General features: G+C 52.4%; 1 protein-coding gene across 1 annotated transcript; it reads left to right on the plus strand.

Annotated features, from left to right (window-relative positions):
• LOC119242971 (cytochrome b5) lies at positions 1 to 26,683 on the plus strand. The gene is made up of 5 exons (XM_037508403.2): positions 1 to 208; positions 19,547 to 19,675; positions 21,010 to 21,039; positions 24,833 to 24,867; positions 26,315 to 26,683. Exons 1-5 carry the CDS (start codon positions 80 to 82, stop codon positions 26,394 to 26,396), a joined length of 405 nt encoding a protein of 134 aa, XP_037364300.1. The 5' UTR covers positions 1 to 79; the 3' UTR covers positions 26,397 to 26,683.
• Positions 26,684 to 27,639: the final 956 nt, after the last annotated feature.

Here is a 27,639-nt window from a genome sequence, read left to right on the forward strand (position 1 = left end):
GGGCGGCCCGCGGAGACCGCGCTCCGCTCCGCCCGGCTCGGCTGCTCGCTGCAGGGCCTGAGGCTCGCCGCCTTCCGAAATGGCCGAGAAGTCGGACAAGGCCGTCAAGTACTACCGCCTGGAGGAGATCCAGAAGCACAACCACAGCAAGAGCACCTGGCTCATCCTGCACCACAAGGTGTACGATCTCACCAAATTCTTGGAAGAGGTGAGTTGGCGAGGCGCGACGGAGAGCGGGCTCGGGGCGCCTGGCGCGGCCTGTCCCCAGCGCGGCCAGCGCCCGCCTTGCTGCTGACGCACCTGGGGGCCCCCAGTCTCAGCCGAGTCTGCTCACCCCCTGCGTGCACACCTGAGAGCGTCCAGTCTCACCTGACCTGCTCACCCCCCGGTGTGCACCTGGGAGCAACCCCGAGTCTCTCACCCGAGCCTGCTCACCCCTTTGCGCGCACCTGGGAATAACCCCGAGTCTCACCTGCGTCTGCTCACCCCTGTGTGCACACCGGGGAGCGCCTCGAGGCGTGTCGGGGAGCCATTGCAGCAGCCCGAGGCGCGCCCAGGTAGGTCAGGGGCGCCGAGACCCTGTGGGGCACGTCGAACACCCCCTAGCACTCGGAGGGGAACCACATCGCCCCTGGAGGTGTCTTCCCGGGAGAAGGCGCAGCTAGGAGGGATTTCGACGATCCCTTTCATCTTTGAGTTTCCGCAGAATGGGGTCCGCATCTTGGACAGGACAGGGGGCCAGGGGTCGCCCCACTTCTGTTACTGCTGGAGCGGACGCCTGATCGGAGCCAGTCGGAGACCATCCAGAGCTGTGCCTCCCGCCAGCGGGGGCGCCCAGTTTGAAGGTGGGGGTGGGGGTCAGCACCTGCTCTCTCCAGGGCTCCTACGGGTCCACCTGCCCCCACAGACCCACCTGCTTGTCACCTAGGAGGAGCTCCTTAACTCCATCCAAGACTTAATCCCCGAGGCGATGCCACACTCCTGGGACTGGTGTGGCGTCTTGATGAAGCAGGAAGGACTGAGAGACTGAGGACTAAAAACTCTCCCAGGGAAATTTGATCCTTAAGCAACTTTGGAAATTGTCAAATAACTTTGCTTAACTTAAGGGAAATAGTCCTTTGGTGGAATTCTTTACAGGAGGTCTTAATTTTCGCAGCAAACTCTAAGGCCCCCCCCCACCTTTATTTTTGCTACCCCTGAATGTGTTTTATCACAGTGGGGAGCTTGAATCATAAATTTAACTTATCCTCCTTCTTTCTCCCAGACAGTAACTGAGAACATTTAGTGATGGGAATTATTTACATAGTTTGAGGGGAAAAGGAAAATAGAGGCCTGGTCTTAACTGGTCCACCCCAGCTTACATCAAGGGACTTTTGTTTTGCACAGAACTTTTTTTTTTTTAATTAAAAAACTTCAAAAAAAAAAAAAGTTGGGGTTGTTTACCAGTAAGATATTTCGCTATTAAATTGTCATTTTGGTGGCGGCCAGAAGACTGTGTCCAGATTGGAGTGGCTTGGAGCTGGGATCAGATGTGGCTGCCCTGGCCTGTGCTGAGGGCCAGGACTCCGGCCTGGCCTCTTCAACAGGCCGCAGCCCAGCATCAGCTCTGTGGCTGCCAGGTCTCCACTTGTGGTGCCCTCCCTGGGCTCCCCCCAGGTGCCAGCAGCACCCCTCCCCCAGTTGTGACAACCAGATGTCTCCAAATCTTGTCAAATGTCCCTGGGGACAAAGTTCCTCCCAGTGGGGTGTTACTGGCCTCACCTGTATTGCGCATGGCTTTACGGGTCACTTTTCAGAAGGGAAGAATAAGGAGAAGAAGACTTAAGGTTTACTTAAACCGTTTACTTTTATGGGGCGCCCCTCTCGTGCACCTGGGAGTAATCCCCCCCCCAACCCAGTCTCATTTCTATGAGGCAGGAAGAAGGGGGACCGCACTGTTTTCTGAGTAAGCTGGCAACATGGAAATAAATGTGAGCGGGTGAGTTAGCTGCCAGCACACGCCTGTATTCTCCCACTGGTTTTCCAACACTTTTCTTTTTAAAAGTAGCTTGGGAGGAATGCCTCTGTGGTCTGTGGTCAGATGAGATGACATGCATTTATTATTCATATATTTGAACTAATGACATGCATTTATTATTCATATATTTGAACTAATGCTCATAGAGAGCTCACCTAAAACCGCTGTTGATGGCAAGAAATAAAAAACCTGTTTCCAGCTATTCCTCTGTACTTGGTATTGGGTAAAATGCCCCCTATACAAACTCCCTGGAGCCCTAGGGGTACACCACTGCTCTTGGGGGTTCACTTCCTGCCTTTTGACCAGGTGACCCAGGATTCCGTGTTTGCTGAGCTCTTGTCTCAGACTGTGGTCCTGGAGAGGAAGAGAGATCTTAATTGATTTCATCAGCTTCCATTGGAGCAAACTGGAATGACAGAAAACAATTTGGGGAACAGGAATAATGACCCAGAAGTCCCTGCTGTAGGCCAGAGCGGCCTCTCCTGGGTGCAGTGGCTGGTGGGAAGGAGAAACTGCTGAGAGCTCGGATTCAGACAGGGAGTTAGTTGATTCAGGTGGAGGTGGCTGACCTTTGAAACTGGATCAACTGGAGGATGACAGCCTGCAGTAAGGAGGGACCTTTGCCCCGGCCAGCCTGACCGTCAGCCTTCCCACCACATCCCATTCTGCTTTTTTGAGACGTGTTTTGCATTTGCTGCTACTGTTTGTATCCCGTGAACCATCTCTGCTTAATATGTCCAGTCGGCTTTGGCTTCTAGCCCCCAGCACACGCTTGGGGCGTGTGGGAGTCTACACACCTCAGACATTCCCCTCCCAGTGCAGGCCACCTCCTGCACCTGACATGCAAGTCTCGTGCTGAGATTCTCGGCAGGATGTTCTGCCAGAATCTCCCTAGACCCCTCCTGTTCCCATGATTTTATTAGGCCAGTGCTGCTCGCCTCACTTACTGATGACAGAGAAAGGGCCCCAGGAGGGCTGCCTCCCTCCCCCTGGCCCCGTATCTCCCCTTCTTCCATCATGTCAAAGCTCCGGAAATCCACGCAGCCTTTGCGTGTTAATGGAACAGTTTTCTGCTCCCCGTGGTTTACCTAGGGGTGGCTGTGACAGACGTCCTCGTGTTGCCTCTAAAGCGAAATCTGCATCTATGCGGCTCTCCATGCGGTAGGGATCCCTCGACCGCACGGACGGCGAGGCCCCAGGGCGCTCTCAGAATAGCGCAGATCCACGTGCATGTGTGCATGCGTGTCGGGGAGATACCCAGCATGATGGCGGAAGGGGTCCAGGGGGCTGCATGTGCTCTGTGCCTGTTAAGGTACAACGGGAGAATAATAGTGTCTTCCCCACCAGGCTGGTGCAAGAATTAAAATAATGCAGGTTAAACACATTCGCTGAGAGCAGGCCCGGGTCGGGCGCAGCGAACGCTGAGGGCGCCTGTGAGGTAAAGCTGTAAATCTGGCAGGTGATGTTGAAACAGGAGAATGTTATAAGAGTGATCGCCTTCCAGCCAAGAACACAGGTGAGGTTTCGAAGTTGTGCAACTCACTCCGGGTCTTGGAATAGTGGCCTTAAAAAGCTGTTTTGTTGTCTGGGAGGGAATCACCCGAGAGGGAAGGCAGCTATCTAAATAGCAAGAGGTGTTTGGTTACAGGCTGACACTGACCTACACGATTATGAGCTTTGTTGCTTACATAGTTTGTTCTAGTTTGTTTTGTTTTCCCCTCCTGAATTCCAGCTTTTGAATTTATAGATGAGTCTTGCCATGTCTGATGGTGTTGTTAGCAGAACTGATGATTCTAGACCTTTGCAGGAGTTATTTGAAATGAAAAGTAGACATTTGGGGTCAGGAAGAAAAAGAATTGCTTTCCCAGTCTGTGATTGGGCAGTAGCGTTTTTCCGTGTTTGAGAGAAGGGTCATATAGTTAGTGACAGCTTGTTAGCTGGTTTGCACTATAATCAGTGGAAGTTTAGTGAATAGCAATCCTCCTGCAAGTGTCGTAGAGCAGAATGCCATTGTGCCAAGTTGTCCTCACCCTCCGCACTCATGATCAGAAAGGAAACTTCTCCCTAAGTCATTTCTTGGGACCCTGGAATCTGGGGCTCTGGGTGCCACGGCATCTGGGGTGGTCTTCAGCATCTCCCTGGCCACGCCACCGCTCTGGGCTCGCTGGCTTGGGAGTCTTAGGTGGTGTGTTTATAGCAGCCTCGGTGCTGGGGGCTTCCTTAATTGTTTCATGTGGTTTTCCATGGCCCGTGGCTGCCATGTTGCTGAGACCAGGGCTCTGAGGCTGCGGGACTTCAGACCCCTGCCTCCTGGGTTCGGGAAGAGACTGTGGGTGCCTGAAGTTCCGTGTCCTTAGTTCTGAAAAAACTACAAAGAATTTATATCTTTACCCTTAAAGGGGCTAAAATCCTACATGTCTTTGCCTTTATTTTTTTTTTAAGTAACTTTGCTCATACTTGGAACTCCCTACTCTTAGAAGCTGTGGTTGCCAAATATGGTTTTCATGCACATAAAGTAGGAAGACTATTAATTATTATTTAACACATTATATAGTTTAGAAAATAAAACTTAGAAAATAAGGAGGGAGATAGAGATCCTAAGTGGGGAAAGAGGCTCAGGTGTCTTGGGTGAACAGGTGACAGAACCACCTCTGGCTGGACCCCGAGGAATGTGAGCCTCTGGCAACGCCTCTCTTATTTATTGCTACATAACTTTTGTTTCCTCAGAAACTTTTTACTACTTTTGAGAAGAGTTTCCAAGAGTACTTGGGAGGCTACTTTGTTTTGAAACAGTCACACAACAAAAAGCCCCACTGAGATTGTTAGTTTTTGGTTTTTGTTTAGCTTTAAGGTGGGTGAAAGTTCTAAACAAAGAAGGGAAGCAGGTCACGCTGGACAGCTCAGGTAAATAAAAAAAATAAATCGTGCTCTTAAGTCAACGTGCTTGCCTGTTATTCTAAGGGCCTCTCAAGCACAGAAGACAAGCAGTAGGTGTCTCCCTAATGTAATGGAGCCTGAACCCCCCAGCTGCACGGGTCGGTGCTGGGAAAGTGTCCGATGTTGGGGAACACTCCGTCCACCTTAGCCCTGTGGTTGAGGTGCCTCTGCCAGCCAGGGGACTGTCTGAAATGTTCTTCCTTCCTGCCCGGGGACTGCTCTGTTGCCTGCCCCTGCCTCAGGCTTGTGAACTTTGGGGGGAATTGCAGGTGTGAAAGCGTTAGGAAAAGCATGTCGGTATTTGGATTAGGTTAAAGTTTTCTCTTGTTATCATTGTTAGAGTAATTTTTTGTTATGTGGCAGCTCCAGTGTCTGTTTAGTAGAACACACTTGGGGGATTGTGTCAATAAGCAAGAATGAGAACAATTCAAAATACTTTCATTTGAAGTACCGTTTTCAGGACCACGCGCCCCGCGTAACGGGAGAGCATCTTTCTCTGGGACTTTCAAATACACAGCTTCCCTGTTTTGCGGGGAAGGATCCATGGTTATTGTAAGGAATTGGACAAGGTGGAAAAGCAAAGAGGACAATAACCCCCCAGATCCCAGAGGCTGGAGGTGGGAATGTCTTCCTGAACCTTCTCCCGACGCTCTGGACACGTCCCGGTGCCCAGGTGTTGTGTCTTCCCTGCCCTTCCCCCGCCCGCCCAGTATGTGGAGGCGCCTTCCCTGTGGGAGACCTTGTCTCCTGGGCCTGCTCTTTGCTACACGGGTGACACGTCCCCACATTAGGGTCCCCTCACCCATCTCCCTCTGCAGAGTGTACGCCGCGCGCTTGTCAGTCCAGGGTCACCCACGGCCGCTGACGGCACCGAGTCGGCGCAGCGGGTCTCCCCAGGTTGAGTTGTCTTTAGTGGCTGACAGCTTGGGCAAGACCCACCTCCTCTCCTGAGTTATTTGGGTACTTTTGCCAGAAGGGGCAACATGTTTTGCATATTAATTCCTGAAAAGTGCGGCTGTAGCCAAAAGTACCTTATTTATCGTCAAATGAGCCACAGGCTTCAGCACGGACCACTCAGGGTGCTGGACCAGGGCCTCGCGGTCGTGGCCCAGAGCCGCCCTGGCGCCCTGGACATCAGGCTTTTCCCTCGGACCCGGCCGCACGGCTGTCCCAGGAGCCTCCCTTAGTGCATTTGCCACTGGCTGCTCGAGTCTTTTACTGCGTGCTGCATGGGGTGGGGGCTCAGCTCGTGCTGGACAGTATGTCCTGTGAGTCCTCGGCCCCTGGTTAGTGACAGCTGCCGTCCGCTCTCGTGGGTAAAGGCAAGAAATCCCTTTCTAGCATCCATACAGCGGCAAGGGTCGGGCTGAGTTCACATCCAGACCACAGTGTGGGCCGGCCCTGATGCTGGGGGTCCCTAGAGGCAGATGGGCATGGGGAGGAGGAGGGTGGCACCAACTGCCTCTGGGCAGTTGCCCAGAGGGGGCCCTGGAGGCAGATGGGCATGGGGAGGAGGAGGGTGGCACCAACTGCCTCTGCGTGCCTGGGGTCCTGGGTGGAGCCTGGCTGCAGCCCTGGAGTGAGGACCTTGGCTGTGGGGTTGGCCTTGTTTCTCTTTGTGCCTCCTGTGCTTGCCCTGAGCTTGGCACAGCGGTGCCAGGAGCGGGCCAGGACACAAAATCTATCCCGTCTTCTCTCCCCTCTCCATCTTCCCCAGAAAGCGTTAATAAGCATCACTCATATTCCCTCCCCCAGGAGAAGTCCCTGGAGGGCTAATAATCAAAGCGGTAGCAGTGGGCCCTGGCTGAGCGGGGACGGACACTGGCGTGTGTAGCTGATGCACTGGATGCCTTTTGTGCACAGAGCCCTCCTTTGCCTGTGCCCTCTGGATCTTCAAGCGCTCCTCTCCTGTCAGTGGTAGCAGGATCCTCCTTCAGATTTTTTTTGCTGAAGTAACTTTGGTTGAGATCACCCCATAGGTCTGTGGTGTCCAGCGTTGTAGTTCAACATCTATTTACACTACACTGTGATCCACGCCACAAGTCTAGCTTCCACCTGCCCACACCCAATTGACCACTTTTACCCGATTTACCCACCTCGGCCCTCTTTGTAAAGTCAAGGAGAATGTGGCATGGGAATTTCAGAAATTTGCAAAGCCACACAGCTGGGGTGGAGCAAAGCCAGGACTGGAATCCAGCCACTGGATTCCCAGCCCCAGCAAGTTCTTCTGCAAATTCCGTGACTAGGGCGTGAGCCCTAACAAGTTGCGAAGATAACTGGGGTAGCTTTCGAAGGGGAAAAAAAACAAAAACAAAAACCAGCCAGTGTGTGCAATTGCATCTCCGAGATTTCCACCCTGGCTCTCAGTAGGAACCAGCAAGTAAGCAAAGGGAAGTTGTGGATGCAAAATTCGAGTGAAAAGAAAATCTGGGGACACGAAAAGGGCAAAAATGTGCTTTTCTTATCATGTGTTCTCATCTTATTGACTGTTGTTGCCTTCCGGAAGGTGGAGGAAACAGTCATTCCAGTTTCTTAGGAGAGCTAATGTTTTATTGACATCCCCCTGGTGTAAAACGTCATGTAGGTGTCAGGTGAGCGGCCTTGTATTTTTGACACCATGTGAGCCACACATTTAACGCCTCTTACCCTCCTGCCCTTTCCTTGGCTAAGTGAACACCACCGATTTCCTCTTCTCAAAATCTGCACGTTCAAATGAAACGAGGGGACGGAAACGAACTCGGGATAGTTTTTAAGTTAAGAACCTGGTTGACTCTCCCAAGAGTCTGCTCCTGACACAGAAGGCTAGGTGGCCTGCGCAGCCAGCTTGGTTTCAGAGAGACTGTTTGCCTGTGGCGGGTGACTGGGAGCAGGCGGCTTGCTGGGAAGGTCTCTTAGGGAGCGGCCTGGGAAGGACAGCTGTTCTGAATGGAAATCCCGGCTGCCCTTGAGCCCTCTGATGGCCTCCCTCCAGGCCTCAGCCAGCCCCGCCTGCCCGGGAGCCTCAGGAAGCACCTCTGCTGTGTCCACCTCCTGCCTCTCCCCAGGAAGGCAGGGCTTGGAGACGGCCCTGCTCTCCTCAGCACACGTGCCTCATCTGGCCTTTCAGGACTTCACTGTTTCCATCAAGTTGGTGGCTGCTTTGAGTTTTCAGTTTGAGTCATTATTACATTAAAGAACGCAATTTCTAGAAGGAAACAGGAAAGCTTCATCTGTGGGAACAGGTTGTCATTTCTGCTTAACTCCTGTTGCACTGAGAATCAAATCCGCTCCCTCTCCTGGTGTGAAAGCTCCGGCCCTCCCGCCTCTGTCTCGGTGGTAACCCTGCCTCTCCTCCACGCCCAGTCCGGGGCGGCTCTTGACTCAAACGAGTCAGGCTCGTTTCTGCCTTAAAAACCTTTGTGCTCACCCCCTCTGCCTGCGGGAGGTGCGGATCAGCCGGCTCAGGTCACAGCTCCAGGTCTGTTCCCAGAAGGGGGCGGCTCTGTCTCAGCTCCTGTTTCACCTCTGCTCTCACCTCAGCGGGTGCTGGCTGGTTTTCTTGCTTGTTGCTCGCTGCTTCCCGCTGACTCGCTGCAGTGGGCACTGCGGGTGCCTGGCGGGTGCTCAGCGGGTGCTCATATCTCCCTGAGGGGGGCACAGACGCCAACCTTCTGTTACTGTCTCGTGTCCTCCCCAGCCCCGTCCGTCCTGCACGGGAGGTGTGTGGCGCCGTGCTAGGGTCTCCGTGCGCCAGAGACACCCCTGGATTCCGTCCCAGGGGATAACTAATCGGAAACTAGAGGGGTTTGGTGGTGACAGTGGGCCTTGCCATGGCCGCAGAGCGTGGGGCCCAGGGCTGGCCCTGGGCGAGGCTCTGTGAGGGAGTAGAAGGGGGTGTGAGCGGGAAGGAGAGGGAGGATGCTCCTGCGCCGCCATTCCCCGTGCGCTTTGTTTCCTCTGCACACTCGGGGACATTTCTTCCGCCATCCCTTGTCTTTCTTCAACAAACAAGGCCCTGCTCAGCCTCGCCCCCGCTGGCTCATTCTCACGGAAGGTCCAGCATGCGGTCATTTCTCCTGTCCACACACACTCTCCCTCCCTCTCTCTCTCTCTCTCTCTCTCTCTTTCCCTCCCTCTCTCTCTCTTTTCAAAAAGACTGATTTATTTATACAAGAACCGGGGTACGGGCCAGATGCGCGGGAGGGTGAGCGGATTCACCAGAGACAGAGCGGGGAGCAGAACAGGCAGACTGACGAAACCCACTGCTGAGGGGAGCAGCGGGCGGCAGGAGAGGTCTGCTGCACCCTGTGGGTTGCTCCGCGGCCGGCAGGGTTGGAACCGGCACTGCAGAGGCTGCGGACAGCTTCTCGGGGCTGCGCTCAACCACCTGCGCCACCAGGGAGGCCCACTTCCTCTCTTTTGACTCTGCTTTCCCCAGGTGCTCATTTTCCTTCTCACCTGAGCATAACCCCCCCCACCCCAGAAGGGCTAGCAGGCCTGCTGGCCCCACCCCCTCTCCTGCATGCTCTTCTGACCCCCAGCAGTTGACCAAAACCAGCCCTGCCGAGGTCCCCTGAGGTGACACCTGTCCGTTCTCTCCTCTCACCTGTGAGCGCAGCATGCGTAGGTGACCACCTCCCTCTCCTGGACACGCGTGTTGCTTTGGCTTCCAGGCTGCCGTTCTGCGCTGGCTTGCTCCACCGTACGGCTGTGCTCTTTGCCTCCCCCTGGCCGCAGTGGGCCCAGCGTGCCCCTTCACCTGATCATCTCATTCAGTCGTGACTTTGAATGTGCCGGGGTCACCTCAGCTTTTATCTCTAGGCCAACAGGAACCTCCCTCCTAGACTCTGGATCTTGTGTTCCACAGTCCGTGCTATATCCCCACTTACATGCCCAGCAGCACCTCAAAGCTACCCCTGAAAACCGACCTGACCTTCCCTCATGAACCTGCTCTGCGCCATCCTGCCCTCCCTCAGCCGTGGGGAGTCCACCCAGGCAGGTCGGAACCCTGGGGCCACACTTGCCCTTTCTTTCTCTCACACCCTGCAGCAAAACCCCAGGACATTCTGTTGGCTCAACTTTTAGAATGTAAATAAATCTTTAAAAAAAATGCCCAACAAAACAGAATGTATGCCTTAAGATTTAAAAAAAAAGACTGCAGCTAGATGCTGACGGTGTTCCCGGCCCTCCTGTGTTTCCCTGGCCTAGGCGCCACCCCTCACCTGGCCTGCCCTTCCCGACGGCGTATGCTCGCCTCAGGAGTCACGCTTTACAACATAAGTCCAGTCATGATTGCTTCCCTCTTTGAAGCCTTCGTAGCTAATTACATCATCCATTTAAAACTTAGGCTAGAGCTGCAGTACCCAAGAAAGCGTGGCCCCACGGAGCCAGGTACCTACATCACTGGCACAGGACTGGGGACCGGAAGGAGACCCACCCAGTACTGGGAACTGATTTTTGACAAAAATGCAAATGCGATCTGGTGGAGGAAGGAAAGCCTTTCAGCAAATGGTTCTGGAGTAACTGGACATCTCATTCCCTTAAAGTTAACCCAAAATAGAAAACAGATCTAAATATAAAACCCAAACACTTTTAAAGAGACTTGGAACAAGGGAAGAATTCTTAGACATGACAGATAACATGATCATGTAACAAAACTAGGATAAATCGGACTTCATAGAAAGCAACTCTCTTGTTCTTTGAAAAACCTGTAAAGAGAATGACAAGCCACCACGTGGGAGAAACAACTGCCAGTCTCACATCTGACAAAAGACTTATCCAGCATATATAAAGAATTTTCTAAACTCAACAATAAGAAAACAAACTATCCAAATAGAAAACGGGTGAAAGGCTCTGGACACTGCACCCCGAAAGATATGTAGACGGGAAGTAAACACATGGCAAGATGGCCAACAACATTAGCCACCGGGGACGCGCAGTGAAAACCACAATGCGGTAGCATCACATACCTGTAGAATGGCCACCCCAGAAAACACAGGTAACCCCAAATGCTGGGAGGAGCGAGATGCTGCTGAGATGCAGACTAGCAAGGCACTCCAGAAACAACCAATTTTAAAAATTAAATATGTTCCATATTCTTCACCATGGAGCCCAGCCACCTGCTCCTCGGTGGGCGTCCTGGGTAAATAGGGGCCTCAGGCCCTCACGGAAGCCTGTACCCCGATGTGATGGGCAGTTTTGCTTGTCATAGCCCCAAGCTGGGGACGACTGAAGCACCCTGCATGGGGGAGTGAGAGCTTGGACTGTGGCGCCTGCGTAGGGTAGACCGTGACTCAGCAACCACAAGGAACGAAGCAGCTGGGTGGGGGGGCTTGGGGGCTTTGTGCCAAGTGGATGAAAGACAGTCTCAGCCGTCACATGCGGCCTGATTCCATTGATGTCACACTCGCGAGATGTCAGGATCACAGAGACAGATGGGTGAGGTGACCAGGAGGGAGGCGAGGAGGGAGATCATCAAAGGGCACTCAGGGGCTCCTTTGTGACGACCAACCGTTGCTCAGCACGTGCATCTGCAGGTGGTGAGTGCCCCAAGACCCGTGCCCAGGACTCCCGACACAGACAGGAAGACACCCCAACCACACCCAGAAGGGGCCAGCTCCCTGTGCCCCGGGGTGGGGCTAGCATGTCACGTCACCCCAAGGTAGTCCCTGCCTTCACAAAGCGCGTGGTTGTAAGTGAGGCCCCTGGTCCAGGGCTCCGGGGGACACACAGGGCCCCGCTCTGTGGTGGTTCATGCCGACCTGTAACTATTTCCAGATTAAAGAATAAAAAAACCTTTCAGTGGCCCCCACCTTTCGCAGCTGAGGCCACGCGTGCGCGGCTGCAAGTTCCCGCATCCCTGGCCCCGGCTCCAAGGGTCCGTCTCTGGCTCAGCCGTGCGCCTCCACCCACCCGTGCAGCGTCCAGCCGGCGCTGCCTGACTCAGCCACGCTTCAGGGAGAGTCCTGCAGGCCGAGTGCGGGGAGGCTGCCGGCCCCAAGTGGTGAAGGTGAAGGGCCTAGTAGGGAACCTGGGCCGGCGTATGGCTTAGTCATGCGCGACTTGGCACTGGCGCCTTTATCGAGTAGCGGGAGGTGATAGATGCTTAGTTCGTCTTCCTAGTGCCGCCTGCAGCCGAGAGCAAGAACAGGGGAGATAGCCAGCACACCGCCGGCTCTCCACGTGAGAGCCAGTCATTTCTGGTCTGCTCAGGGGCCACTGTGCTGCCTCTGTCTGGGCTTCAGGATCTGTTTCCTTGGTTCCCAGTGTCCCCTGGCTGGCGTCCTCCAGCTGTGCCCTGCGGAGTCCCAGCCTGGCCTCCCCCGGGCACTCCCTGCCCCTCAGGCCTGCAGCCCCCGTTGGGCCTGGACTCCTGGCCTGTGTGCCCTGTGCTCAGCTCTGACAGTGCCCGTGTCAGCCTGCTCACAAGAGACTCCTGGAGGGCAGGGTCACCGTCTTGGTAACAGGGCTGGCATGGGGCTTAGCAGTTGTGCGAGTGAGCAGGTGGGTCTCGCATCTGGCCTTGTTTTCCATTTCATCCATGATCTCCAGGGTGAAACGGGGAGGGAGACGTCATCACACACTGCCTGGTGGTCCTGAGGCAGCGCCGGCTGCTTGGCGCACCCTGCCTGTGCCACCTCCATCACAGGGCCTGGAGTGGGGGCAGGAGGAGGAGAGTCTTGATGGATTCCACCCGCGTCTGGGCCCTCGCCCTTTGCTTTTTTAGAGAGCTGCATTCAGCAACGATAGAAAGCCCTTGGTTCTGCATCTTTGCTTTTTTTTTTTCCTCCTAAATCTTGTGTAAATTGTTCGCTCTCCAAACTCCTTTGAATTGTTTTTGTTTTTGGCTTCGCCATCGCAAGTGATCTTTTTAAGTACTTTTTTTGCCTTGTCATTGTTTGTGGACAATCTGCTTCCTCCACATTTTTGGCAGCCGCACGTGTTTGGATTGGAGGATCCTGTTTAAAAGGCTGCCAGCACGGCTGGACCGTCCGTCCGCACATGCCCGCTTAGCTGGGAAGGTTTCTCTTGTTATTTATTTTTGCTTGGTTGAGCAACCTCAGAGGGAAAGACTTTGACCTTCGACCTGACACATGGGGTGACAGTGTGGTGTGGCTCTGTGTTCCCTAGTGGGTTTTTGTAGGGACAACCTTTAGCCAGATAGAGCCCTGAGATAAGGGGTGTGTGTGGGGGGGGTGGGGGGGGACTTTGCATTGGTGTCAGTTGATGAGACCCAGGAAGTCAGGCAAAGGACAAAACTTCTTGGGATTTCAAAATGAGAGACATTTCCCCCCACATTCCCAAAAGGAAGATACACAAGGAAACGTTTGAAGGCACCCCATTACCTGTTCAGAAACACAAATGATTGACTGTGTGTTGTTCTGGGGGCGCGTAGTCAGGACCCCTGCCCTGGCCCTGACCCTCGGAAGCCATCTGTGTACTGTGGGGTTGCATTGCTCTGGGGCCCGGTTTCTGCACCTGTGAGTCTAAGGATGTGGGGGTCTCAAAAGGTTCTTTTAAATTCTGAACCGGGGCTTCCTACCCCATGGAGTCCAGATCCCTAGCTCAGTTTTATGCTTTTGATGTGGGTCTCACAGAAGCAGAGGAGGTGGAGGGCGTTTAGGATGTGGGGTGTGGTTTATTGTCAAGGCTGAGCTAGTGACAGGAGAGGGGTGAAAGAGAGGGTTCTGGGGCCCCCGTGGAGCTGCCCTGAGACCGTTGGGTAGCCCCTGGCCTGCTCTGGGGGGGCGCGGCCATCCCTCGCCGCCCCGTGCCGATGCTGCTGGGCTGGTCGCAGCCCCGTCACCTCACTGTGCCTTTCGGAACTCACAGCGGACCTTATGTCCTTCGATGTCACCTTCATTCCCGAGGGCCTGCATAATTGGTGTGTTCAGGTTCTCCAGAGAAGCAGAACCAGTAGGACACACACACACACGCACGCACACGCACACACGCACATGAAGAGATTTATGATGAGGACCTGGCTCCTTGGGGGCCGAGCAGCCCCACTGCTTGCCCCTGCGAGCTGGGAGAAGCAGCGCTGTATGTAGTTCAGGCCGAGCCCGCAGCCCACTGCACGGCGCAGGGCCCAGCAGATGCCGAGTCCCAGGCCGAGGGCAGGAGGAGAAGAGCTGAGGTGTCCTAGCTCAGCAGGGAGCCAGGGAAAGGGCAGGTTCCTCCGTTCTCTGCCTGGTTTTCCTTTTCATGTCGGGGGTGGTTGGCTGAGGCCCGTCCGCATCGGGCCGCGCCCCCTGTTCTGCCGAGTCCACCTGTTCTGACGCTGCTCTCAGCCAGACCCCAGAGCCAGTGGTCAGCTGGGGCACCTGAGACCGGTGGACACACAAAAGGAGGCTTCATGTTCTCCTGTGTTCAGACTACCAGCCGGCCGCTCAGCTGCGCGGGGTTGGTGCTCTGCTTGGGTGTTTCCGCCTTGACTCGCTTATCCAGGTGTCAGCTCTCTGAAGGGCTCTGGATTATTTTCTTAAAGTTCCTACTTGTCTACATGTCTCCTCTAGTCAACCATTAAGATGGTCCGTCAACATTTCTCTGAATGTTTTATGGCTGTGAAGACCACTGTCCTCACTTGTCTTAAGCTTCCCGACGTGCCCAACCCGTGGTATTTCTTGACTTGATTTCCTGAGGGACATGATCGTTAGAATGAGGCTCCTCGAGCACCAGGAAAGTGAGCTTTGGTAAGAGAGCAAACCCACGCGTCCCGAGGACCTGGGCGGCCCGGGTCTGCTGTGCTGACTGGGTCCCGTTAAGCCCTTGGGGGGTGTCCAAGCTCACTTCTCCGCATCCGGGGGGTCTGTCCCACACCCTCATGTCCACTCCAGAAGCAGGATGAGGGGAGAGGTGAAGAGAAAGGGCTTGAAAGTGATGGCCCTGGGAAGGTTCTCCTGAATCTTCTGCTTATGTTCCATGAACCCAAATTTAATCACCTGGTGTCCTCAGCCGCAGGGGAGGCTGGGAAGCATCACCATTCCACATGGCTATTTCCCTGTTGAAAGTCTAAGAGGCGGGGCCCAGGGAGAAAGACCTGAGAGCAGTGAGCAGCCTGGCGGCTGTGGCTGCTCCCCAGGGCACTGCTGTTCTGTGTGGGAGCTGAAGTTCTCTGCTGAGAGATCCAGGAGGCATTTGCTTTCCATGCAGAAACCCACTGTCGACTTTGTAGTGTAGGAAATGGTTAAAGTCACAAGAAGAGTAAGGCTTTCCTGTCACACAAACAAGACCTCCGACCTTTGACACTGAAATTATATAACTTGTTTTTCCAAAGTTACTAAAATATAGGGATTCTAGGAGTTAAGGCCAAAGGCTCAGCGAAACGTAATGACCGCCTCACTTATGGAATTATTTGAATTAAAGAGGAATATAACTACCAAGGTGATTCCAAAAATATAATTTATACCCATTTTTATTTTTTGGGTAGAGATGCTAAGGAGCTGGAACTGGTCACAGAGACCACCAGCACACGTGAAGCCGCCCTGGGGAGCACTTTCACGTGATCAGCAGCTTCTGAATTAATAGTAGCTGCAGACTGCATATTTGAATCTGGAGCAATTTTGATTTTTCTCCCAGCATTTAATTTTTCATTACTTTTATTGCCTTCAGATGAAGACTTTATTACATATTGAACTTGTGTGTATCAGAGGTGGCATCTAAGTTTGCCACTTTCTATCTTGCCACTTTTTAGCGATCCATTTTTAGTATATTCTATTATACTATTCAATAAAAGGTAGAATTTTCCTGAAATTAAAAAATCCTGGGCACCATAGAATACCCATAAAACACAATTAGCAGTGCCTCTTCAGGTTTCACTAGGTGGTCCCTGCCTCTGGATCAGGGTCTGTGCTGTCCGTGCTCCCTGGCCCGGTGGTGCATGCTCAGCTGCATTGCAGATGCCACACGTCCCTCCTGTGTGGTGGGTCCACGGCTCCCCAGTGCCCTGAGCCACATCTGTGAAGGCCAAGCGTGTTCCCTCTCTGGGCTCAAGCTGACTGCATGTTTGTTGAGGTCAAATCACTTTTGCTTGTTCATGTACTTTTGTGTGTCCGATACATTGCAGGACTTGCCTAGCACATAGTAGGGCTTGCCTGACACATAATAGGACTCACCTAGTACATAGTAGGCTCACCTGGCACATAGCTGATGCTCAGTGAATACCCTGATTAAGTGACTTAGCAGTTAATAGGGAGCTGTGGTCGCTGGGTGGTTGGAGCAATGACAGTCAGGGAAGGGTGAGCGGTGCGAGATGGGATAATTGGAACCGGGAATTGTTGCTCCTTCTTGCTTGCTCCTGGGGCCAGCTCAGTGCAGGATATGCACAGGAAAGTGAAATCTGGGCAAACAGGGGCTTTGTATTAGTAGGACGGTGCCAGGGGAAATGGCTGTATCCCCCGTGTGTCCCCAGCTCTGTTGTCCTGAGCGCCCCTTGCTGTTACCCCAAATTCCCTCCCCTGCTCTGTCTTGGGCCTCTGCCAGGCTGACCACGCCACAGCGGGGTTGCGAGGGGCCAGCGAGGGCCTAAGGACAGGTTTCAGATGCGGACCAGCAAAGTTTGACTCCAGTTCTTCAGAATTTCAGCTCTTTCGTCCCCTCTCACTTTGCCTGGGTGACGAGGCCTTTGGTCTTTTCTGCAAATCTTTCAGAAACTCATCAGACCATTCTCATATCATTTCTCTTTTTAAAGCCTTCCCCTTTCTTTGGGCACCCCACATTCTATAACCCGCCCCAAAGGTTGCAGTTGGCTTCCTGGACATTTCTGGGGCCACATCATTGTCCCCTCCCCACCATGGCAGGGCATTCCTGAGGTGGTGCCAGCCCGGCTCCTGCTTCTGTCTTGGCGGAGCTGACCGCGAGGAGGAGCTTTCCCTGGGCCTGAGTGGGCGGGGCTGTCATGCCTGCAGTGGAACTTACTGGGAGACCAGGGGTGCAGGCCAGACCGCTGTCTCAGGCCATCGTGACCCAGGTCTGGCTCAACGGGGAGCTGCCGCCCTCCCTCCCAACATCCTCCTGTGTTTCATGGAAAAGAGTCAGCGTCACAGCAAGCCAGTCCCGTGTCTTTTAGTCTATCAAGATGACCTATTTTGTGCCAAAAAACACTTTTTTAGAATTTGTGGGGTTTTTCTTTTACTAGTTCTTAAAATCTTAGGCTAAGGCGAAATATTTTAGCATCAGTGTATTCTGTATTATGTCTTTAAAATAGTGATTGGGGTCTCCCTGGTGTGCAAGGGGTAAGTCTCAGCGCTATCAAGCTATTGGCAGCCTCTGTAGCACAAGTTCAAGCCCCAGCCAGGGAGCTACCCACTTGGCGCAGCAGACCTCTTCTGTCTCCCCGCTGCTCCCCCCTCTGTGTCTTTCAGTGGAGCCGCCTGTTCTGCTCCCCACTCTGTCTCTGGTGAATCCTCTCACCCCTGTACCTCTAGCCTGCACCCCACTTCTTGTCTGCATAAATGAAAATGAATCTTTAAAAAGAATAAATAAAATAGTGACCGGCGAGATGAGTATCAGCGAAACCCTCGATGTTTCGCTCCCTCCTCTTTTCCTTAGAGTTCTGGTTCGAGCTCTGCCTCATGGGGTGAATCGGGGTGACCGGGTGAGTTGGGGTAACACAGGACACACGCTGACTTGTGCCCGCGCTTGGTTAGGTGAAGACGCCCGTGTTATCGCTATGAAGTGAAACGTTTACTTTCTCCATGCTAGTGCTTTAAAAACCAGAATTCTCTATTTAGAGCTTGTCTAAATGTCTGACTTTATAAAGGCCAGTCTATGTATTTTTTCACCTCATTTTCATCTCATTTTCACCTCACTTTGCCGCGAGATAGTGATAGGTGGTCGCTGGACAGCAGGGACTGCAGGAGACGTCCATGCCCACGTGTCTCAGCAGGACCCACGTGGCTGGGGGCCCAAGTCTGAGCGGACACGGTGTGCGGGGCGGGATGAGGCATCATTCGAGGCCTCCCATGGTTCTCCGTCCTCCTCATTCCAGGCCCACAAGTAAACAGACTGTTCCAGAATCAACAAAAGGAGCCTTTCGTTGCCGCCGGCTGGAGACGTGCCGGGGGTTGGGGCCTGCTTCCAGAGGGGGCGATCAGTTGCCCGCGCTTCTAGTGGACTTGGCTGCACTTTGCTGAAGTGCAAGAAAAGATACTGAAATAAGGCTGCAAATGCCCACCTGGTGTAGCTCTGGGTCGTGCTGCAAGGCCACGGTGAGGAAAGATACCGAGTGACGTTGGAAAAGATCTAGTGAGATGCTGAGTAATGCTCGTTGGCTCTACGCGCTGCCAAGTGCATGTACTGGCACCTTAACCCCTGCCCTGTCGGGTCACCTTCTTCTCCAGGTTTACGTGGTAGTAATAACCCTGGGCCCAGCCGCCCCTGCACCGTGAGTTATACCTGCTTTTATCTAACGGAACAGGCGGCACAGGCAACGGTTATCATTTTCCTTTTGAGGTTACTCGCATGCAAATGTGTATCCAGCTCCCTCTAAAGGGACAATTATGGGTGATTTAGGTGATTTTGATTTTTTTGTGTGTTCTCCAATTTTTCTATAATGTGGAGGGATGAGAGAAAAAAGGAAGCAGACGTGTTTGGCACTAGAGATGCACGAGGAGGAAGGTCTCAGAACGGAATGACCGTCCACCTTCCCAAGATGCTGTGTGCCCTGACGTCCTCCGTTATCAAGAGACGTTAAGGCAGACCACAGCTCGCGGTGCAAGGGAGGGTTGCCTTGTTCAGGTGCTGGGCGATATGTAAGTGATTTGCTCAAGAGCAGGTGAAAGTCACCCACGCTAACACCAAAGGGCAGGCGGAGGAGCCCCTGCACGCGCATTTGGGATGACGGACCGAGCATCCCTTCCCTTGCCTAGGCGCGCCCTGACTTCTTCTCGTCCATCTACTGACCGGCCCCTTTTGCCAGCCCTCCTGCACCCTTCATGGTGACCACCCTGTCCTTTTGTTTTACCAGTTGAAGCAGCTGCTAGCAGGAAAGTTCTTTGCCTAAAGCTCTTGCCACACACAGCCCACCCCCACCCTCAGCATCCTTTGTTCCTGTCAGAGATCTCGTCTGTGGCTTGCTCTCTCCTCCCTCCACGAGGACGGAGCTCTGCAAGAGGCAGGGGGCTCTCTATCAGCAGGCCTTGAGCTGTGCATGCTTGCAGGCTCGGTGACCTAAGTTAGCACAAGAAGTCACTGCGAAGGACTTGAGTGGCAGGACGATGTTGCTTCTCAAGAAGAAATCCATTGGGCAAAGATTTAAAAGAACTTTTGTTTTAAAAGATTTATTTATAAAAGAACTGGGGTACAGGCCAGAGGTGTGGGGGGTGAGAGGACTCACCAGAGACAGAGTGGGGAACAGAACAGGCAGACTGATGAAATACACTGCTGAGGGGAGCAGCGGGCGAGACAGGAGAGGTCTGCTGTGCCCTGTGGGTAGCTCCTTGGCCGGCCGGGGATCAAATTTGTGCTGCAGAGGCTGTGGATATCTTCATAGTCCTGTGTCCAGCCCCTTGTGCCACCAGGGAGGCCCCTTAAAAGACCAATTTTGAGAGCTTGGTGGGCAAGCCCAGAAGCCGTGCCCCAATTTTCCTGTCTGTTTGTCTGTCTCTGGAACAGCATCCTGGCGGGGAGGAAGTCTTAAGGGAACAAGCCGGAGGAGATGCCACTGAAAACTTTGAGGATGTCGGGCACTCTACAGACGCCAGAGAGATGTCCAAGACATTCATCATCGGGGAGCTTCACCCAGTAAGTGCTTTTTTGGGTGCTTTCACTTGTTTCTCTGAGGTTATTGGTTGATCTTGCTCAAACGTGTAGACGAGTCTATTATTAAAGTTAAAAAGGAGTAGAGCGAAAACAATTCCTCCGGATTTTAAAGCACCATTTTGACATAAGCAAATTGACCGAACTTTCTTTGCAACCCCCTGCTTGTGTTTTTCACTGATCCTTAGTGTCAAATGTCTAAGCCAAGGCCATGGCTGGGTGCAGTGTGTCTCATGCTGAGTTTCCACGGAGCAGCAATTCTCCGGGCAGGATTGGGGGTGGGGAGTGGGCACTCGCTGTCCTCTGCCCCCAGGGGGCATGTGGTCCTCTCCTCAGCGCAGGGCCTCCTGTCTGCCATCCCAGAACCTCGGTAGCCAACCAGGGGAGGTTAGTGCCGCCGGGGTGGGCTCTAACATGAGAAAACACAGGTAAATAGGCTTATGCCTCGTGGGCACGCTTAGAAACCACTGGAAAATAAAAACCACACAGAGACTTTCTTGCTTATGACGGATGCTTCTTGGAATGACCGGGAATGGAGAGGTTAAGCCAGGCTCTAGGAAGGCCTGAGAGAGGAAATCCACCTTAGTTTTATGAGTGGGGAGGTGTTTCATGTTGTTTGGTGTAGGAGGTGGTACTTGGAGAGGGGCTTCATTCATCTGGAAAGTTTATTTGCCCCCATGGTTTCATATTTCACAAAGTGAAGTCATTTTATGGTATCAGAGAGGCCTGCCCTTGAGAGTGACATTTCTGCCTCCCCTGTGGTTGGTCTTGGGCTGCCTTGCCAGAAGGTCAGTAGATTGAGAGATAGCAAAAATTCTCTGAGGGTCTCACACAAATAAGTTACCCTTAGACACACACACACACACACATGCATGCATGCACGCACGTGCACATGCACACACACACATACATATACATATACCTATACATTCACACACACGTGTGCAGACGGGCACACCCTCAAAGGGATTTGACAGGACAGAAGAGCCCGATCTAAGTAGGTCTCAGCTGCTCCCTGGACTCAAGTCACTATCCGAGTCCAGTGAGTGCTCCTCTGCTTCGCCACGTACACGCCTCGTTCCTGGATGCTGCTCTAACACCGGAACTCTAGACTGGGAATCTCGACACTCGATGGCTGCTAATTTTTGCAGTCGAGTCAGATGGAGCAAGCTTGGTGTTTAACACCAGCTGGATCAGCTTCAAATGCTGATTTCTGAACAGTAGAGACGAGAGAGACTCCCAGGAAAGCAAGCGCTTTGGCAGCGGCCCTCTCTGTGACTGTCTTCTCATTCCATGATGTGTCTTCTTTCTCGTTGCAGGATGACTGGTCAAAGATAGCCAAGCCTTCGGTAAGTGGCCGGCCCTGCACCTCGGTGACGCGCGTGCCTTTCCCTGTGTTTTTTCTGGCCGGGCTGGAAGGCAAAGCTCTCCCTTCTCTTGGCTGAGGCCATTCCGGGCTGGGTGAACCTGTAACCTGTTGACTCAGCAGGATGTTTTCACCTGTGCAGCTGTTGCGTTTCCTTGGGATAAGCTTGTGTGTTACCTTGTAAGACTCACAGACCCTACTGTGATTTTTATCACAGTTCTCAGCGGAGCCCTTTTAGAGAGCTGCTTTTTTAGGGGCTCACTGTGCTTCCCTGGCTGAAAGATTTGACACAGCTTTATTTTCAGAGAACTTAAAATCTGATTGAGGACATGAGATGTGTCTTCTTCATCTCCACGTCTCTGGAGATAGTTGGTGTTCAGAAAATAAACACATTTGGATGAATTTAATGTTAAGTTAAAAATTAACTGATGGATTATTCCCTTAGGAGAGGGAAATACTTGAAGTAACACTAGTTTTACCATCTGGTTCAGAGCCCCCCTCTGCTAGCTGATATTTCACTGATATTTGAAGATAAATCCAGATAAGCGTTGATGGCAGCAACAGTCCCTTCAAGTCCAAGCAGGCGAGATAGTTGCTGGCACCTAGTTCAAGGCCTGTGAGGGCAAGTTTTGCTCAACACAAACACATAATCTGTTGTGTCTTGTGCTGTGGATTGGGTTGGAGGGCGAGACGGCATGGTCCACAGAGCCCACGTTCCCACCTGGTGGGTACGTTTCCCCAGCTGTGGCTCACGAGACTGTCTCCACAATGAAACCAGAGCAGTCAACCGCCCTTTTTCCTCTTCACCCCAGAGAGCGCAATTAAAGTCGTGTGTGATGCTGTTGCATACAAAGCAATGGCCATTACATGCTCTCCTGTCCCCTTCGAAAAGGCGTGAGGTCATCGCTAAGATGTGAGGACTCCAGGAGACAAAAACGAGTGCTGTAGCTCCTGTGACTTTAGCGCCTTTTTTGGAGCCATTTGTTTGGACCCCGAAATTCTGTGGGGTATAAAATTTTTGCTTTTTCTCCAAAGTCTGTTGGGAAAATATATATTTTTTTTTCCTGTGGGGTGTTCAGTATGTTAATAATCTGAGTGCAAGTTGTTCTGCTCTCTCTGGACAGGAACTTGAAAAGCTGACTAGGTGACCCTGGATCTGTGGGCCAAACCCGTGCCCCAATCCATGATGCCCAATGGGGTGAGCCTGTCTCCTGCCACAGCGGCTTGATTTGTCAAAGACTTCTACCTTATTTGCCATTAGAACGTTAGGACTCTGCTTCCCTGAGAGAGGACCTCTAGGAATACGGAACAGGAACTTACTGTTTTTCTTGGAGGCAGTAAGCAAATATTGTGAAAGAAAAGATATCATCACTTTTCCAGATTTATCTCTCTTGTGCTGCCATATTTTCTGGAAGAAAAGAGTAGCCTTAGATAGTGCTCTGCTTGTGAAACTCTGTCCTTCTCCAGGATGATAGATGTACACTGTGGTCTGAATTCTTGAAATGTTGCCGGATAAATACCCTGATAAACTGTGAAATAAGATACCTGAATCTGCCCAAAGGAAAGAGTGATGTTAAATTGCAAATTAAGGCACATAAACGATGCTTTTAGAGTCAAGCCTTGAGCTGGCTTACGAGGAGGACATTGGTGATGTCCATACCTTCTGTGGGATTGTTTTCAAAACATCACTGGACAAAGGTTTTGTCTTGGTCTCACGTGATCCCGCGGGAATGGAGACTTTCCAGCAAAGAGGAAGATAAGCTCAGATCCCATCCCAAACTTTGATCTTGCTCAAGGTTACACTTTGCAGGACCACAGCTAGCTCTCATGTCAGCCTTGGCCCTGCTGTCTCTGAAGCCCACAGGGGCTCCGGACTCCACACAGGGCACACCGGCGTAGGCGGCGCAGAGCACAGATGCACCAAGTCAGGCTGGCTTACCCGTGAGATGGGTCGAGTTTGCAAAGACTTGATGCCTGTTGCCTGTGTTTATAGAGTCGAATGGCTGACTCTTCCCACTAGAAACTGAATCCCTCATGCTCACTGAGTGAGCAGGTGGCAGACTCTCTCTCCGTGCTCCTTCCCCGCATCTGCTCGTTACAGATGCTGACAGACACCAGCGTGGACCCCACAGCGCCTCCTTCCCATCCAAGTGCCGAGTGGTGGTTGACCTTGCTTTGGTCTTGAGCACCCTGGAGGCCTGGAGGTCACAGGCTCTCAGGGATGTTGTGCTTCTGTGAAGCTCAGTATCTTGGAAGATAACTGCTGTGCAGCTGCCAAGGCCCCGCTGCTGCAGAGGAGGAGGGGGGCCTGGCCAGCCGCGCTTCCTCGAGCGCTCAGCCTGGGGGGAGTGCATGCATGTGTGCGGGTAACCAGTCTGGGGCTGTTTGCCTCCTCTTTACAGTTTCAGGCCTAACTTCCTAGTGGGACAGTCATGTTTTAATTTCAGTGAATGTTCTATTTCAGCTTCAGAACTTTCTCCTAAATGCCAAATAAGAGTTTTGTGTATTTCAACATTTCATGTAACCCTTGTTCATTTTCTTCATGTATACAAAAGTAGAAAAATCATCTGGCAGTGGCCATGAAAGCTTTTGTAATTTCTAAGTTTTAAAATATCATAAATGTTCTGTTTTTTCACTTAAAAACTTACACAAATTACTTAGAAAGATAATAAATGTGTAGTTTTCTTTTTAAATGACTTATTTTTTTCCCCTACCACGTCAGGAATCTTAAAGGCCACATGTCAAGGTTGGTAGGTGTCCTGGCTGCATTGCTTGCTCTTCCTGAGTTGTCTCTGCCTTTCCCAGAGTTTCTGTCCTGCCCTGGCCGAGTGCAGCTCTATCCCTGCAAACGCTGTGTCTTGCTAGTGCTTTTTCATCTTGAGCTTCGGGGGCTGCAGGGGGCAGACGCAGCTAGCTGGTGACTTGCGTACTGTGGCCCCTTCCTTTAAGGCACTAACACTTGCTGGTGTGGATTTTTTTTTAATGCTTTTTGACATGTTTGTAAGCCCGAAAAGTTCCTAACTCATTAGGCTTTAGTTACCCAGCTGTTTGGGGAAGCCGGCATTTCCCCAGAGCCGTCCTTAGTTCAGTCTCATGGTGTTGATAAGAAGCACTTCTCCCAGAAAGTGCTGGAAGGTAACATGGGCTACGGTTGGGGAAGATCCCGGCTCACGGGGAATCCGTGATTCTCAGGGGGTGACAGTGCGAGTCGGTCCCTGAGGCCAGGCCAGGCTCTTCTAGAAGTGTCTTGTCAAAGAAGGCGAGTAAAGGGTCCGGAGAGCTCTCACCATAAATGACAGTCCTTATTTTGTTCTTTCTCGTTGCCGTATCCTAAGATTTGGGTACTTTTGCTTCATGTAAGATTTGAATGAAAAGCTGATGTTCATTGAAGGTTTCATTTGTGCATTTGAAGACTTAAACTGCTCTCCCTGCAGGTAACGATGGGCCAGGCTGTGTCTGTGTGGAGACATGTTTTCAGTTTCTGCATTAAAATACATCAGTGTCTCCTGCGTGTGGGAGACTCTCTAGCTTGTGGGAGACTAGATTATGTCATAAGTAGTTTAAATCTAGACACTCCTCAAAATTTTTTCTTCTGAAAAAAATGGTGAAATTTGGTTTTAATGAAAAGATGTTTATGATGTATTTTTCCCTTTGAATGTTTTTGTGAAGTATGCATTTAAGAGCTGTTGTGACTTATTTTAAGACAGGCGTTTAGTCGAGTGAATCAGCGTTCAGCAGTTCCCTTTAACTTCTCTGCTTTTCTGCTTGTGTTTCAGGAAAGTCTCATTACTACTGTCGAGTCTACCACCAGGTAGGTCTTCACTTCTTTTTAAGTGGTTGGTGGATGGAGGCACCTGGACTTACCTATGGCGCCTCTCTGATACCTGGCCCCCCTCAGGGGACACCCCAGAGGTCACCTCCACTGGAGGCCCAGAATACTGTCCGCTTAGACTGTAGAGGCTCTTCAGCGTGACCCCAAGTCTCACCCTCCAGCTGCATCCCCCCTCTGGCAGGAGTAGGACAGAGTCTCTCGTCCCGGGGCAGTCCTGCGGCGGCCTGTGCTCCGTCCAGTCCAAGTTCCAGCTCCTTTCTCCTTCCATACTTCGATTTCTTAAATGTAGGGGTCGTGTCCCCTGGGCTGGCTCCTTTTGCCGCAGTTGGCCCTCAAGTCGAGTCCAGTCGCCCAGGTGCAGCCCAAACCCCCAACTCTAGGGACTAGATTTCTGGGTCTTATTCTGAGGTCATGTGGACATTTGGGGCTGGCTGCATCGGCGCTTGTTGAAATGCCATCGTAATTTTTGGACCCAGGCTCAGAACCACACGTTCAAGTACACTGCACCTGTCAGGGGCCCCCGCCTGCTGTGCTCCCCCTTCCTTCACGGAGGCTGCTCAGTCTCCCTCTAAACAGAAACCAGAAACCCCACCGAGACGAACGTGACACTTGTAATCCTTTTTAACTTAAGTCTTTATGTTGCACTTGATCTTTGAATGGGTCGATATACACAGAGTAGTAAAGGATAAAAACTTTATGACAGGAGGTGTGTGTATATTAGGAGCAACTTAGCTCTCACCTTTGAAAGCCTATCCATTTCCATTTTCTAAGAAATCACTGGTTCACATCTAAATGGAAGGTTTCCCAACTCTGTCTCTGACTTGATCTAAGTCTCTGATTTATATTAGATCAGGAATCCTGTGCGTGACGACTGAAGCACGGTGAGGGTAGGCGTTCTCGTGAACCGGCACCTGTGCTGTGTCCCGGGAGCTGGGCCTGCTGTTCCTGAGCACTCTCGGTCCGCATGCAGGTGGCAGGGTCTCCATTTTCGGAGCTGAACCGCAGGTCGTGGCTCCGGGGGAGCCCATGGTCTGGGGGATTCCAGAGGCTGTGGGCCTGGGCAGGAGCTTGCCCACGTCTCCAAAGCGAGAGCCCCGGCCAGCCTCCTGCTCCCCGCTTCGTGCCAGTGTGAAGTCTTAACCCACCAGTGTGACTAGAATGAAGCCCGTGACAACATTCACTTGTGAGAACCTGTGGTAGTCACCCCGGGTTTGTGGCCCTGGGCTGCGCCCCAAGTCCGGGCAGTGTCTCTCGGGGAGCAGCAGCCCCTTGTGAAAGTGGATGGGAGTGGACGTCAGCGGCACAGGCTGGGGGGTCGCATGGGCCGTGCCTGGCCTGTGTCTCCCTCACCACACCGAGGCCGTTGCCGGGGCGAGGCTGGCGTCCCGCGGCGACACTGAAGCGCCGTCCCTCACTGTCTTTGCAGCTGGTGGTCCAACTGGGTGATCCCCGCCGTCTCCGCGCTGACCGTGGCCCTGATGTACCGCTACTACATGGCGGAGGACTAGCCCGCGGCAGGGGCTGCCTGGACAGAGCTCGGACGCCGGAGGGAGAATGTTCGTGTGCTTTTCCTGAAACGTAATTGTGACGCACGCCCCCCTCCAGCTCCGTTAGAAACAACAAGCCCCAGACAACCGTCTGCTCTTTCTACTCCTCCACGTCTCAGTGTCCCTTTGTATTCATCAGTTTATTTTGATGTTCTAGCACTACATAATTTACCTGTTGTAGAATGATCTTTTAAAAATATACCTGTCTTTTAAAATCCACCACCACGTGTGCCTGTCAGTTTGTCGCTGGTGTTGACGCTCAGAGCCTGGCGAGCAGCAGACACTTGGGCCCACCCTGGGGCTGTGCTGGCGGCGCCTTGGGGAGTGACTCTCTGGACCCTCCTGGTGCTTCTTCAGATCTAGCCCGATGACCCAATAGTGCGTGTTTCCAAAGGGCTTCCTTTTTCAAGGGAGTGAAGAAAAGCCCAGAAATTATATCTTAAAGATTTCAAATAATTGCTCTACTTGACATAGATAAGAAAGAGGAAAGCGCCACTAGGAGCTGTAAGAGAAACTGTCTCTTTGATTAAAAAACACCAACATCGACATCAAAACAAGCCCGGCAGGGGACAGCCCGCGGTCCCCTCTCTCAGCTGCAGCCTGGCACCCAGGCCCTCTTGGTCACACGGCTTCTAGAGCCCTGCCATTCCTCAGTCACAGGCGGTGGCTGGTGACATGCTCGTGATAGTAAATGTCGAGTCACTGCCATGTGAAAACACAAATTTGGAGGGACTGGGGGACATCTGGGACCTAATTTTTGAAGAAATTTACCGCTGGTGACGAGCTATGGGGGGTCGTGGCTTCTCCTCATCCACATGGGGGCTGCTGCTGCTGCTTTGTTATTACTCTGTGGCTCCTGCTTTTTTCTGATGAATGTGGAAGTCTGAGGGATGAATTCTTTTGGCTCTAGCTCTCTGTGGTTAGCTACGATGGTGCTCTTGAGGTAGCCCACTCATGGGCAATAGAGTTCTTTGAAAATAACTCAAACACATTGGAAGTGAAATTTTAGATTATTGCGGGGTGTTGACTAGTGATCAATGACGTGTATCACCCTTGCCTTTTTGGTCACTGAAATTTCGAGTGTGCGTGAATGTGGGACGTAGGGAAGGGGGCTGCATCGTGGTTTTCAAGAAGTTCAGCAAGAGGTGGTGGTAGTGGTGGTGTGGACGGGGGGTGTGCGGTAGAGCCCAGGAAGTGCTGAGGA

Source organism: Talpa occidentalis, unplaced genomic scaffold, assembly GCF_014898055.3.
Source record: "Talpa occidentalis isolate TD23 unplaced genomic scaffold, MPIMG_talOcc4v2.1 talOcc4.13, whole genome shotgun sequence".
Taxonomy (NCBI): domain Eukaryota; kingdom Metazoa; phylum Chordata; class Mammalia; order Eulipotyphla; family Talpidae; genus Talpa; species Talpa occidentalis.

Bases quoted from the DNA above. Each gene is read 5' to 3' on its own strand.
- LOC119242971 (XM_037508403.2), top strand. From the start codon at position 80: ATGGCCGAGAAGTCGGACAAGGCCGTCAAGTACTACCGCCTGGAGGAG. The intron at 19,676-21,009 runs GTAAGTGCTTTT...TTCTCGTTGCAG, and splicing joins TCATCGGGGAGCTTCACCCA to GATGACTGGTCAAAGATAGC. The intron at 24,868-26,314 runs GTAGGTCTTCAC...CTGTCTTTGCAG, and splicing joins ACTGTCGAGTCTACCACCAG to CTGGTGGTCCAACTGGGTGA.